At 40.4% G+C, this 14509-nt stretch overlaps 1 protein-coding gene across 13 annotated transcripts in view; it reads left to right on the top strand.

The window, feature by feature from the left end:
• The window catches only part of LOC122560664 (ankyrin repeat and fibronectin type-III domain-containing protein 1-like), a 931085-nt gene that overhangs the window by 785155 nt on the left and 131421 nt on the right, over positions 1-14509 (top strand). For all 13 annotated transcript variants that reach the window (XR_015760575.1, XM_087997831.1, XM_087997829.1 and 10 more), the window contains 2 exons: positions 4345-4546; positions 14013-14223. Coding sequence is in view for 12 of the 13 variants with exons in the window: in XM_087997831.1 (XP_087853957.1) it covers positions 4345-4546; positions 14013-14223 (413 nt within the window). In the remaining variant the exon portion in view is untranslated. The remainder of the gene's footprint in view (positions 1-4344; positions 4547-14012; positions 14224-14509) is intronic.

Here is a 14509-nt window from a genome sequence, read left to right as displayed (position 1 = left end):
TCCCTATAGCTCAAGCTGTCCAACCCTGGAAATGTCCTTGTAAATCTTTTCTGAACCCTTTCAAATTTTACAACATACTTCCTATAGGTGGGAGACTAGAATTGTACACACTATTCCAAAAGTGGCCTAACCAATATCCTGTACAGCCGCAACATGACTTCCCAACTCCATGCTCTGACCAATAAAGGAAAGCTCAGTTTGGAAAGAAAAAATTAGAGCAGGGCTTAAACACATAATGGTAAAGTCCTGGGGAGTGTTGCTGAAGAAAGAGACCTTGGAGTGCAGGTTCATAGTTCCTTGAAAGTGGAGTCACAGGTACATAGGATAGTGAAGGCGGCATTTGGTATACTTTCCTTTATTGGTCAGAGCATTAAGCTTAGACATTGTGAGGTCATGTTTCAGCTTTACAGGACATTGATTAGGCCACTTATGGAATATGATGTGCAATCCTAAGCGCCTTCCTTTTGGAAGAATGTTGTGAAACTTGAACGGGTTCAGAAAAGATGTACAAGGATGTTGCCAGGTTTGGAGGACTTAAGCTACAGGCTGAGGCTGAATAGGCTGAGGCTATTTTCCCTGGAGCATCAGAGACTGAGGGATGACCTTATAGAAATTTATAAAATCATGAGGGGCATGGATAGGGTAAATAGGCAAGGTATTTTCCCTGGGTGGGGGAGTCCAGAACTAGACTATAGGTTTAAGAGGAGAGTGGAAAAATTTAAAAAGGGACCCAAGGAGCAACTTTTTCATGCAGAGGGTGGTGCATGTATGGAATGAGCTGCCAGAGGAAGTGGAGGCTGGTACACTTACAACATTTAAAAGGCATCTGGATGGGTATATGACTAGGAAGGGTTTAGAGGGATATGGGCCAAGTGCTGGCAAATGGGACTAGATTAGGTTAGGATATGTGGTCGGCATAGACGAGTTGGACCAAAGGGTCTGTTTGCTTGCTGTACATCTTTATGACTCTATACCAAACGCCGCCTTCATTATCCTATCTCCCTGTGGCTTCACTTTCAAGGAACTATGAACCTGCACTCCAAGGTCTCTTTGTTCAGCAACACCTCCAGGACCCTACCCTTAAATGTTCAGTCCTGCCCTGATTTGCCTTTCCAAAATGCAGCATCTCACATTTATCTAAATTAAACTCCATCTGTCACTCCTCAGCTCATTGGTCCATCTGATCAAGATCCTGTTGTACTTTGAGGTAACCTTCTTCATTGTCCACTATATCCATCTAGACATGAAATGTTAGCTTGTTTTCCCTCCACAATGCTGCCTGACCCGCTACGATCTCTAGCATTTTTCACTGTCAGCAAGTAAAAAGATACATTTTGATAAGACAAATATGGGTCCTGCTGCCTGACCAGCTATGCTTTTCCAGCACCACATTTTTTGACCCATTAAGTCAAAGTCAATGGAATTTTTTTTAAAATGGGGATTAGAGAAATGGCAGAAAAGCTAAATTATTACTTTTTGTCTGTTTTTACAGAGGAGGATACAAGAAATTGCCCAGAATTAGACAGCCAGATGACGTGGGGAAAATAAAGAGTTGAAGGACATTAATATTAGTAAGGAGGTTGTATTGGAGAAATTAATGAGGATGAAAGTTAATAGGTTTTTGGGACTTGATAGTCTACATTCCAGAAAGTTGAAGGAGTTGACTATAGAAATAGTTATTGGTAGTCATCTTCCAAAATTTCATAGATTCAGAAGGATTCCTGCAAATTAGAAGCAGGGAAAAAAAGCAGAAAATACAACCCTGTTAATCTTATATCAGTAGTAAGGAAAATGCAAGAATCGATTGTAAAAGACATGATAAATGGAAAGTTGTATATGAATGATGTGATTGAACGTAGTCAACATGGATTTGCGAATTGAAATTTCTGTTTGACAAACTTGTTGGGAGTTGTTTTGACGATGTTAAAACAAAACTGATCCAAGGGAATGATGGATGCAGCATAATTGGATTTTCAGAGGGTTTTTGATCATGTCCCAAAAGGTTAGCAAAATAAAAGCACATGGGATAAGAGATAATATACTGCTGTGCATTAAAGGTAAAGTCAGCATAGTCCTGTTGGGTGAAAGGCTGTTTTTTCATTCGAGACTGGTGCAACTGGTGGCGGTTTAACCTGAGGGCCATCATGCCACAGGCAAGGGCCAGGATGAGAAGGAAAGTCATTGAAAGTTCAAAATACTTAAAGGGCTAGACAGGGTTGATGTTGGTAAGATATTTCCCCTAATTGGGGAATCTAGAACCAGGATATAATTCACAGAAGATGATGGAAACTTATTCTTTAAATACATTTAAAGTTGAGATTGATAAATATTTGATTATCAAAGATGAAGCTTTTGGGGATAGGGTGGTTAAATATTTTTTGAAGTATTGAATTAGACATGATCATATTAAATGGTGGTGTTAAATTGAAGGGATGAATGCCCTTCTCCTGGTCCTGTGCTCCTAGCACAATCCTTGGGAGACCTAGTGAATATCTTCTTCAACTTCAATAAAGCAGTGTTTTCCACTATTTACTGTCTTAGTTACTTATCAAATTTAATTATAGCCAGCTATAATTAACTATAAAAGTTAAGCTTTTATGACACAGAAAAAAAGATGTCAGAAGAGTCGTGGACTACTTCTGATGGGGAAAGATTGCACCTTGACTTCAACTATAATTCATGGGGTACCACAAGGATCAACATTAGGTCAATAGCTGCCAAATCTAAATGAATGATTTGGATATGGGGACCAATTATAAGATTGCCTAATTTGCTACTAAGTCAAAACTGAGTGAAAATGTAATTTGTGAGGAAGATGCAAGGAATCTTCAAGAGGACTTGGACAGAGCAAGTGAAGGGTATTGAACATGACAGATGAAATATACTGTGAATAAGCATGAAGTTATTCAATTCAGTAGAGAAAAAACAGAAAGAATATTTCTTAAATGGTGAGAGAACTGATGTCCAAATCCTTGTATCTTTCTTCACGAGTCACTAAAAGCTACCATGCATATGCAGCAAGTAATTTTCCCGAGAAGCCATGTTCACCCTTCAGAAGGAAATCAAAAATTGGGATTCATCATCAATATCCATAGTGTTCTTGGGCATTACTTTAACAAAAGATAATAAGCAATCAATGGTACATTGGCCTTAATCACAAGGGGATTGAAGTAAAGGTATCTTGATGGAATTATATGGAACCTTGGTGATACCACACCCTGGAGTATTGTATACAAATTTGTTCTTCTTAAGTAAGGAATGATAAACTTGTCTTAGAGGGAATGATGTGGAGGTTCAACAAATTAATTTTGAGGGTGGCAGGATTGCTTAGAGAGTATGGGAAATTGGGTTTTTGTACCCTAGAGTTTCAAAGAATGTGAGATAATCTTATTGAATCTTTCAAATTCATATAACATATGAGTGGTTGGATGTAAATAAGATGTATTCCATGGTTGGTGAATATAGAACATGGGGAGATTATCTCACATAAGGATTAGATTTAAGACTGAGAAATCTGATCAATTTTGTATGTGGACTGCAGGGGGTCAGTAGTAATGGTAGTGATGGTGGTAAGTTGGTGTGGGGTGGGGGAACGAGGAGGAAGATTGCCTTATGAATTCTCTGCCCTAAGGCTGTGGAAGTTCAAATCACTGAGTATGTTCAAGACAGAAATGAATACATCTCTGGAAGTTAATAACGTTAAGAGATATGGGATTTATACGGGAAAGGGGCTTGGACGTAAATAAATCAGACATGACCTAATTGAATGGTGGAGCAGGCTGGACTGGCTGAATGCCTAATCCTGATAGTATATTTCTATGTTTAGGGAACAAGGACACAATGTAATGTGCAGCATGAGTAAGATGATAAATTATGTGCAGAGTGCTGAGAAAATACAAATTAGCAGTGAGTATAGAAATCAGTATTGAATTGGTGACCCAAACGTGGGAAGGGACTTGCTGTTGACTGTGTGTAGACTGTCTGTATGGAGTTTGCACATTCTCCCAGTGTCTGCATGGGTTTCCTCCGGGTGCTCCGGTTTCCTCCCACAGTTCCAAAGTGTGCAGGTCAGGTTGATTGGCCATCCTAAATTGCCCATAGTGTTAGGTGCATTAGTCAGAGGGGAGTGGGTCTGGGTGGGTTATTCTTTGGAGGGTCGGTGTGGACTGGTTGAGCCAAATGGCCTGTTTCCATACTGTAGGAAATCTAATCTAATCTAAAAAAAATCTACAGCATAGTACAGCAATGATATTAAGAGATTGCCACTCACTAATCCTGAGAGACCAGAGATTGTCAGTAACTGTATGCATTACTATTTGTACCTTTTTGTTGCTTTGCTGATAGGTCCTCATCTCCCAAGATGACACAGCAGATGCGGGATCTCCAACTGATTCATGGGAAGAAGCTAGTCTCTCCATCCTCTCCTAATGCAGCAAAGAGGTTATACCGAAATCTATCAGGAAAATTCAAAGTTAATTATACTTCATTTGATGAAACAAACTTGATAGGACGGAATGAAAAGAATAAGCAGCGGAAGTCTTGTGTGGTAAGGAAGTTTAAAGATTCTAATTGATGGCGGTAGAATGTGTAGTGGATGGAAATGACAGAGCCCTGCTGATGCACTGAGTTGTGACACAATAGTTTATTCACACCAGTACATTTGGGTTAGAATTGTTAAACTTTACAATTGGTTTAAATTTTAAAATGGCTCCAAAAGTCAAAAAGAGGATTAACAGTTGATTCACAATACATATTCTTTATGTTTATGCTATAGTGCTGTTCCCAGTGGACAGTTTCAGTGGACTGAATCTTGTGCACACAGGAGCATTTCCTAAAGCTGGAGAGAACCTTAGCTGGGCAGCAGACTAAAAGGTCAGGTTAAAGTTGTTGTATTAAGTTCTCAGTATTTTTCAGGTAGTTTGACCTTCCTGATCATGATCATCAGGAATCTCTTTAGCATTCATTATCAAGCCATAAATATTCATTAACACCCCAAACTGCTGAAAATGCATTCACGAGTGCAAACTTGTTCAGCAAGAAAATCAAGTATTTACAAATCCAACAGTAAAATGAGGTTTATACCTGGTGATGCAGACTTCTTCCTAGAAGTTCTGGTAAGTACACACTAGTTCAATAGCATGGTTCCTTTGTATACAAGTAATTTACTTAAACATTTCAAGTTAAAGGATGCAACTTGCCTAGTCAGTGCAGCTCTTCAGAGATATCAGTCAGAACCAATCTGTCATCTGCTGATGTATACAGACTGTGTGGCCCATCCAGACTGCCCAAAGCAAGCAAGCCACAAAGCTAGCAAACCTGATTGGGGCAGGGAATGAGGGCTCAAATTAAAAGAGGATCAACAAAACAGGGGCTCAACAGAAACGTTGTAGATAAAGATAGGAAGGTTTGTAAGGGAGTCAAACTTAAAAAATGTGATTATTAGAGGTGCCAGAAGAATACTAGGGAATAGAGGCAGACAACTGGGAGGCAGAGGGGAGATCCATGATGGTAAGGGCATTAGGGAATCAAGAAAGGTTGGGAGTTGCATATTGAGAGTAGGGACTTCTCTGAGATAATAAACTGTGCAGTGAGGGTGAAGAGTAGCTGAACTGAACAAGCGGTAGTGCATGGCTAAGGGTGGAAATGGGGAGCAGGGCGAGGTGGATTAGGAGGAAGGTTAAGTGGAATTCTGAATAGGGCCACAGTTACTAGGGAATACCAGAAGAAAGGAAAGGAGTCAATCCTGGAAAGAAAGTATAGGCTAGTCAGGGAGGATTGCAGCTGACTGGATTGAAAAATTTGCGCACACTTTTGTTTTCTGTTTGTCCAGCTATACCCAGTAGCTTTATTGGCTTTGATGCATCTACAAATTAGGAGAAGGTGAAGGGATGCCAACACCAGCAGTACCAGAGACTAATATTTCGGAGGCTCCAGCTGTGTAGCCTATACTTATCAAGCAGCACCTAAACAGTGGAACCATGGTCTTCAGCACCATTGAGCAGTGTACTGTAACTGGTGTTTCAGCTAGCTGCAGATGGGTCAACACCAATGCCAGACATCTTTGCATGGCTAGGTATGCTGTTACCTACATCTGCACCTCCTGCAGGAAGATCTGCAATGGCTTGGCTTGAGAAGCACCATTGTGCCTGTGGCACTGAAGATCAAAGTGGCTTTGAACTTTCTTGCCACCAGCTCCTTTCAGATCTCAACTAGTAACTTGTGTGACCATCCACAAGTACATTCATGAGGTCACAAGTGCCCTATTCAGGAAAGCAAATGGGTTTGTACAAATCACTGTGGATCCAGAGAGCCAAGCTATCTGAGCCATTGGATTTGCCTCCATCACTGGGTTCCCTCAGGCACATGAAACTATTGAATTCACACATGGCATTCAAAGCTTTGTGGCACCATCCAACCATACTCCTTAAGAAGAAGGTTTTTTTTAACATCTCAATTTACAGCTCATGTGTGATCTCAGTTGCCAATTTCTGCAGGTGTGCAATTTTATCCAAGGACATTTACACATCTAAATTCCACACAACTTCCAAATTCCACAAATGTTCACCCACCATGTACCATCTCCAGGCATGACTCATAGGTCACAAGGAGTGCTCTCAGAAGGCATGGCTAATGACCCCATTTCAGAACATCCAAACTGAACAGCAGTATTTTCCTGCATACGCATTCACCAGAACGATCATTATACAGATAATTGGTCCACTGGTCTATTGATTTAAGGACAAAAACTTATCTATGAAATATAACATGGGGAAAATATGAGATTATGCACTTTGGCAGGAAAAATGGAAGAGCTAAATGTTATTAAAATAGAGAAATACTGAATAAATCTGTAGAACAGAGGGGTTTGGGAATCCTCGTGCATAAACCATAAAAAGCCAGCAGAAAGTTCTGCAGGTCATAGGGTGGCCTTTCTTTTAAAGGGAAAGAAGTGTATAGATAGGAAATCTTGCTAAAACTGTACAATGCACTAGTTATGTCACACCTAGAGTACTGTGAACAGTTTTGGTTTCCTAATCTAAAGAAAGATATACTGGCATTGGAAATAATCTGCAGAAGGTATGGAGAACCTCTCTTATGAGCAGAGGTTGAATAGGTTAAGCCTGAAGTTTAGAAGAATGAAAGTGACCTTATTGGGACAGATAAGATTCTTAGGGGGTTTGACAGGATAGAGATGTGGAGAGATTGTTTACTGTTGTGGGAGAGTCTAGACCAAGAGAGTTTAATCTCAGAGTTAATGATCCCTTATTATAGACAGAGAAGAGGAAGATCTTTTTTCAATCAGAGGGTCATAAACCTAATAATCCTTTATTTAAAAAAAGGGCTGTAGAGGCTGATCTTTCAAGGCTGAGATAGAAACACTTAATTAGTGAGAGAGTCAAGGATTATGGGGAAAGAAACAGAAAAAACGTGGAGTTGAATATAATCAGATCAGCCATGGTCTCACTGAATGATGGAGCAGATGTGATGGGCTGAATGATCTACTTTTGCTCCTACATCATAAGATATGAAAATGCACATCTATTGCCTGGACTTTTCAGAGCACTCCAGTACTTGCCAGACTAAATTTCCAGAATATTTGTTGTTTGTGTTGTTCTTCACAACCTACTCAGTGACATGGTAGCAACTTATTCCATGGACAGATGAGCCAGTTTCACATACCATAAATGGGGCGGCACGGTAGCACAGTGGTTAGCGCTGCTGCCTCACAGCGCCAGCGACCCAGGTTCAATTCCCGCCTCAGGCTGTGTGGAGTTTGCACATTCTCCCCGTGTCTGTGTGGGTTTCCTCCGGGTGCTCCGGTTTCCTCCCACAATCCAAAGATGTGCAGGTCAGGTGAATTGGCTATGCTAAATTGCCCATAGTGTTAGGTAAGGGGTAAATGTCAGGATATGGTGGGTTGTGCTTTGGCGGGTTGGTGTGGACTTGTTGGGCCAAAGGGCCTGTTTCCACACTGTAAAGTAATCTAATCTAAATCATAAAGTGGAAGAAGAGGCAGAGGCAGTATAGATGCAAAGGGAGATGAAACTGATAATCTTGTTGCTAAAGAAGTCAGGGAGCATGGAGATATGACAGACAGTCTTGAGAGAACTTAACAGAGGCCAAATTTGAGACTAAATGACATTGGAGTGATACAAGCGGACACTCAGAACTAGAAGCTATCTGTGGCTGAGACATGTTCTTGCCTTGAAAGGAATGTCTGATTTCTTACATTGAGATTTTATGATTATTTGTTAGCCATTCAATAAAAATGTTTTTTTTTTAAGCTTTGCTTTGATGACCTCCTCTTCAATTTAATGGTCAGTGCATTGGTGGAGGGGGTTGGTATGCTAGCAGTTGGGGGGTTAGGGAAGATGTGCACACATCCCTCAAATGTCAGTAAGCAAAGGGCATTCATTTATTGCAGAGATTGTGCTGAGTGTTTTCTCCAAGTCCACACATTTAGCTTAAGGTCATACTTTCATGTGGTCAAGTTCGTTTCTGAGGGCAAGAAAGACTAGAAGCCGCGATTTTCCACATAATGTACATTGATCACTTATAATGATCAACATTCTTCAAGGTTTGCTAGAATAGAAAGAGATGGAAATGTGGTGCTGGAAAAGTGCAGCAGGTCAGGCAACATCTAGGGAACAGGAGAATCGACGTTTCGGGCATTAGCCCTTCTTCAGGAATATGTCACTTTCCTGAAGAAGGGCTAATGCCCAAAACGTCGATTCTCCTGTTCCCTAGATGCTGCCTGACCTGCTGCGCTTTTCCAGCAACACATTTCTATCTCTGATTCTCCAGCATCTGCAGACCTCACTTTCTCCTCATAGAATAGAAAGATAATCAATCAGAAACCTTAACAGAATGAGAGACCCTACTAATGGAGTATAAAAAGTGTTATATTTGTAAACAGTGCTGGTTCTACTTGGTTCCCCTTGGTCTGGGACCTTGAAGGTATTAGCCTGCTGGGAATTTCCTATCTCGTTGTAGGTCTAACCTCCTCACCCTGAGTGAGTTGATGGAGATGATTAGATCTCTGGCAGAGTGAAGGTGGATAGACAAAGCACATTTGGAATGCCCCAAGATGGTAGTCCTTGGTGGCAGGCTTTTGCTGTTCCCCAGTCAGTATATAATGGTAATTGCCTCATCCCTTGAAGAGATGGAGAACCTGGAGGGAGGTCAACATGCCTTGGTCCCTCTTGCCTAGCCATTGACTGCATACATCTACTGAATAGATGGGGAGGACTTACACAATACTGAGTGACTCTCCAAATCCACACATCTAGCTTAGTCATGTTCTATGTGTAAGCATGACTTATGTGCATATTCAGAAGAAAGGCTTGCTGTACTGAATCTGGCTCTCCACAGTGGCCACCACTCAGTCAATGAAGGCATCCATGCACTGATATACTGCAGGCACAACATCAGACAGAACTTGAGCAAATTTCTCTGCCTTTCACTCCAGCGTACACATGATCTCTGGTGACTCTGCCAGACATTCCTCCCACTTGATGGTGCAACTTGCCCATTTCATTAATGGCTAAGTCCAGAAGCTCATTATCTGTAATGGGCCTAGCAGGGGCCTGTTCCCTAATATTCCTCTGAGTGTCAGAGGCCTCAGCAGTAACTTGCGGTGCTAGCTATGGGCCAGTGTCACTGTGCACATCAAAATCAGAGCCCTTGCTTATTCTAGATAAATGGTCCTTGATGGTGCATCTTCTGACAGCCAGCTGTTCTTTCTCAGAGGTGATGTTGGAGATGCTGCTGGACTTAGGCCATGGGAATGGGCCACTGCTTTTTTGCTTATTGAAGTGGGCTCCAGAGTCTGCACAGAAAAGCATAAACATTCACTGCCTGATTGTCAAAAGGGGTCAGGAACATTACATCAGGGATACTCCACCTCCACAACAATCTGGGCATGTTCATGTCTATTGTTATGCACAGTCTTCTCCTTCACACAGAGAGAGAAGCATTAAGAGACATTAACATGATTACTTGAGCACTTCCTCTGCATTCATAGATACGTACTGTGAAGTCAATTCTCAGAGCTTTTGAATGAGAAGAATGTGGTCTGGGGCATTTGAGAAGTTCAGAGTTCTGAATGAAGATGCTTCTGCTTCATCGAATAGTTAGAGTAGATGAAAAGCATTAAAATAAGGCATTATAATGAAAGAGAAACAGAAAATTACTGGATAAACTCAAATGTTTTGGCAGCATCTGTGAAGAGAGATTCTGAACAAGAGTTATTAGATTTGATTCATTAGCTCAGTTTTTCTCTCCATAGAAACTGCCAGACCTGCTGAGTTTCTCCCATATTTTATGTTTTTTTTATTTCAGAGCTCCAGTACCCTGCAGTATTTTGTTTTAATGTGGCATGGCATGATGTATGTGATTAACAAATCTATGAGATGTTCTGGCCAAAGCCACCTTTTGTGGTTGTGGCTTAGTCCCATGCCATCATTTGGTAAAAACATATGTATAAGTTCTTGTGGTTGTGATGAAAATGCAATGGCCCGAAGCTGCCTAAGCTGCTGAAAATTGTCACTGCTTTTATGCTTTAACTGTGGTGAGAGCCAATACCACTGTGCTGGAAGTAGTGCTACCTTGGTAGCTTTCGTTCACTTGGAACTATTTAATGCAGATGAGGCATTTGATGGAGATGCCTGTACCAAATGTTGTGTGAAGGTCCTTGGAAATGGTAACTTTATAATATTTCATGCCCCATGGTGTGAGAGTTAACATTGAGCAGACAGTGCCACTTATGCTGTGTTATAAAGCAAAAGGTTGACTCCTCTCCAAGACATGAAACACTGAGTACCTCTCCCTGTAATCTGTAAAAAGAGTATGAAAAGTGGTGTAACCTGCTTTTCAGCAACTTCTATGGTTAAATAAATCCCTGACACTCACTTTAAAATCAACAAGTAACAATTTATTTATCTAACTTTAACAGTGAACAAATTAACTCAATTATTAACAAACCAAATAAATCCCTTTTAAATACTAACTATTCCCGAACAAAACAAAATCCTAATGGTATGCTGTTCCAATAAATGCAAGTTGCAAGCATATACAAAAGAAACAGAATTTAGCCTCTGGAAATTATAGACAGGTTATGCATCTTCCAGAATGTTTTGTGTCTTCTTCTGCCAGGAATACTTCTTCTGATTCTTCTGTCAGGAACACCTTTTCTTGTCAATGGTACCATTATGTTTTAGATTGTGCTTTCTCTGTGAGAGCCAATTTCTGTCAAGAGCTGAGAGCTGTTAACTCTGGTGGATGGCAGTTAGCTCTGTGGTCTTTATCCAACTGCTCCCTTCTTTTATATGTTTGATGACATATCAGTTTCTTACAATAGGGTTTGTCCTATGTTGTTGAAATAATCAAATTTAAATTTAATAGGTTTTTGGTATCCAAGTGCCTGGTTTGAATGGATTGGCTAAATTTAAAACCTGTTATCATGATAAAAGCTGATGCTTGGCCTGCTAACTGTATGACCTTTTAATACAATGTTTTAGTTCAGGTGCTCGCTGTTCCTGCAAACTTTAAAGCTGATCACAGACATCCACTTTATGCTTTCCCGCCCTTCTACAATTTTACAAACACTAAAGTCTAACTTGCTGTCTCCCAATCTATAATTACACTACCCAACTTCACAACACTTGGTCAAGCATAGCAAATTTTCCATCCTTTGTGGCACTGGAGCCAGGTTTTTTGGAGCTTCCCATGAGTGTTAATGTTTGCAGTAACCTTGATCCAGCACTTTTCACATCAGAAAAACTGCTGCTATCATTCCACAAAAATAGTACTGTCACTTTCAGGAGAACATTGAGAACATTACTGAAATATGGAGCCATTTTCTACCTGGTCTTAGATATTCCTATGGGTAGGGGAGAGCAAACCAACCAAGTTCAGTGGTGTTCCTGGCTTGCAGAGAGAGCAGTGCTGTTTGGGAGCTGAGAAGTCCCAACAGCCTTCAGAAATTCCTGTCTGCCCGTAAGATTTGGTATTGGACCACTACATGTATGTGGCAATGAGCTGAGAAGCATGAAATCACAAGACAACTTGATGTGTCCCTGAGCAGAAGTACTGCTTTTAGGCTGGACACCACAATTTGTCTCCAAAACATTGGATTAACCCAATGTCTCCAACCACTCCTGTAATGAATTTCAATTGCCCCTGCAAAGTACAGCATACCTTTACCTGTCCAGTATCCAGAATGTAGCAAGAAACAAGACTTGAAGAGATGCTTTGAAACTGTACCTTGCTTACTGAGCTCTATCATAATCTTGTCTTTGGGAAACAGAAAAAAAAAAGTGAAATTCACAGAATATAGATCAGTGTTTGTAATTCAGATATGTGCTGAAAAGAGATGCCTAGGATGTTTGCATTGAATAGATAACCAATGTGAAGGTTAGAATCTTATCCTAAAGACAAGGCAGCAAACCAGAACTCGAATGATTTACCTCTTTCTTAACCTATGATGTGTATATTAGCTAATATATACTTAAGAAGGTGAAAGACAATAAAGCATTATATGAAATATAAACAAAGTACTGGAGAAACTCACCAGTTCTAGCAGCAGCTATTCGCTACATATGCAAATGTATAGCAAAAAACAATTATTCATAATCAACTTAACCCTATGTTTTGACATATATAAAAAAAACCAAGTAATTTCATGAGACATTGGAAGGCTTCATTTTATCACCTGCAAGATCTTGTTATGAATCCAAGTGAGCCTGGGCCATGCAGGTCATTGATGAATTAAAGTGTGTTTCAGTCCAAGGAGCTCTCCTATGCATCTAACTTGTGCACTATCTAGTTTGGGTGCATTTCAGGGGAGAGCAAGGCAGACTTTATGCTGTATCGAACCTAAGAATGTTGGATCAGATGAGTCCTTTGCTTTACTTTGTATCTAACACATGTTGTGCCATCCTGAGTGTTAGAACACTGTAGTGAAAGCTTTACTGTATATCTTGTGTATGCTGTACATGTCCATGGAAAGTTTAATGGGACAATGTAGAGTGAGACTTATTATGCAGCTAGTGCTGCATCAAACAAATATCAAAAGTATTACGCTTCTAATTACCTCACTAAAGGTAAGACATTGGAAGGAAGTTTGTAAAAAGTCTATTTAAAAATGTTAACAGTAATGTGATGTTTGATATCTCTGCAAGGCATTAGCTGTGTGGAAGCGGTGGAGCAAATTCTGGTAGGATATCCTGTATGTGTGCATGTCTGTCTATTGCTGACATAGACATTTCTGCCATTGTGAGCCTACCTATAATACATGAACTATAACAGTTCAAGAAGGCAGTTAACCATCACCTTCTCAAGGGCATCTAGAGACACACCATAAAAACATTGGCCCAGCCAGCGACATCCACTTCCCATGAGTGAAATTAAAAAAAAACCTATCCCATTTCTTATTAATATGGTAACACTGGCACAGGAACAAAGCATAAAAAAAGTTTCATCGCCCAACTTTTGGGCCTATATCTGAGCAAAATGTTTAGGGTTGAGGTTCCATCTTCTCCAGAACTGTAATATCTCTGAACAAATTGATTAGAAAATACCCAGAATACATTTGATCCACATTGAGATAGGTGGGTGGCATTTAATGATGTGTAAGCTGATAAATCCAGTATTACATACAATTGTAGATAAGTATAAAAATATAACATGGCAGCCGATTGAAATATTGTAGTAATTCACCAATTGCTCAGGCTACGGTTTCAAGTTGAGTGCCATGCTGTGCACAATCTTTGTTCACAGCGTGTGAGGCTTCCCGGAGCAGAGGTCTTGGCTTCTGTTTGAGAGTGGAGTGTACATTGTGAGCAGCTGTTGCAATGAAACCTGATCTGTGTGCTTAAACCAATTACAACTTGAAGTGATGACAGCAGTAGACAGACGCTACCAGTAGTGAAACTTCCACATAGTTGCTTTCACCAAATATATTGTGCACAAGATCAAAATGTGGAAAAAAAATTTCCTATTTCATTTTTTAGAATTTTCATAGTAATGAGGCGGTCTTTGAGGCTGTGGAACAGCAGGATCTTGATGCTGTCCAGATGCTCCTAAATCTCTACAGCACAGAGGAACTGGATTTGAACACACCAAACAGTGAAGGGTTGATGCCTTTGGACATTGCAATAATGACTAACAATGTGCCCATGGCCAAGATGCTTCTGCAGGCTGGAGCTAAGGAGAGCCCACACTGTAAGTCCAATGGGAATTTCAATTCTTAAATAGATGATGTCAGCTTCTTTCATATGGAAATAAGACACTAATTCCTTTTATTGAGGCAATCATGAGTGAATGAATTTATATATTTGTATTGGAATGCCTTCCCCTGAGGCGTTTGATGGTGGAAGAGTATCAGTTGGGTGGGATTGTGGCAGCTGGGGACCTATCTTCTTTACTGCCTCTGCTCCATGAAGTCTGGACTTCATGATGACCTTCTAGTCCTTCTAAAACTGAAGCCATTAAAGAGGATGATTAATAC

Source organism: Chiloscyllium plagiosum, unplaced genomic scaffold, assembly GCF_037043375.1.
Source record: "Chiloscyllium plagiosum isolate Xiang-an unplaced genomic scaffold, Cpla_swu_hap1 HiC_scaffold_20, whole genome shotgun sequence".
In the NCBI taxonomy this organism is placed as follows: domain Eukaryota; kingdom Metazoa; phylum Chordata; class Chondrichthyes; order Orectolobiformes; family Hemiscylliidae; genus Chiloscyllium; species Chiloscyllium plagiosum.
This window is presented reverse-complemented; position numbering and strand designations above follow the sequence as displayed.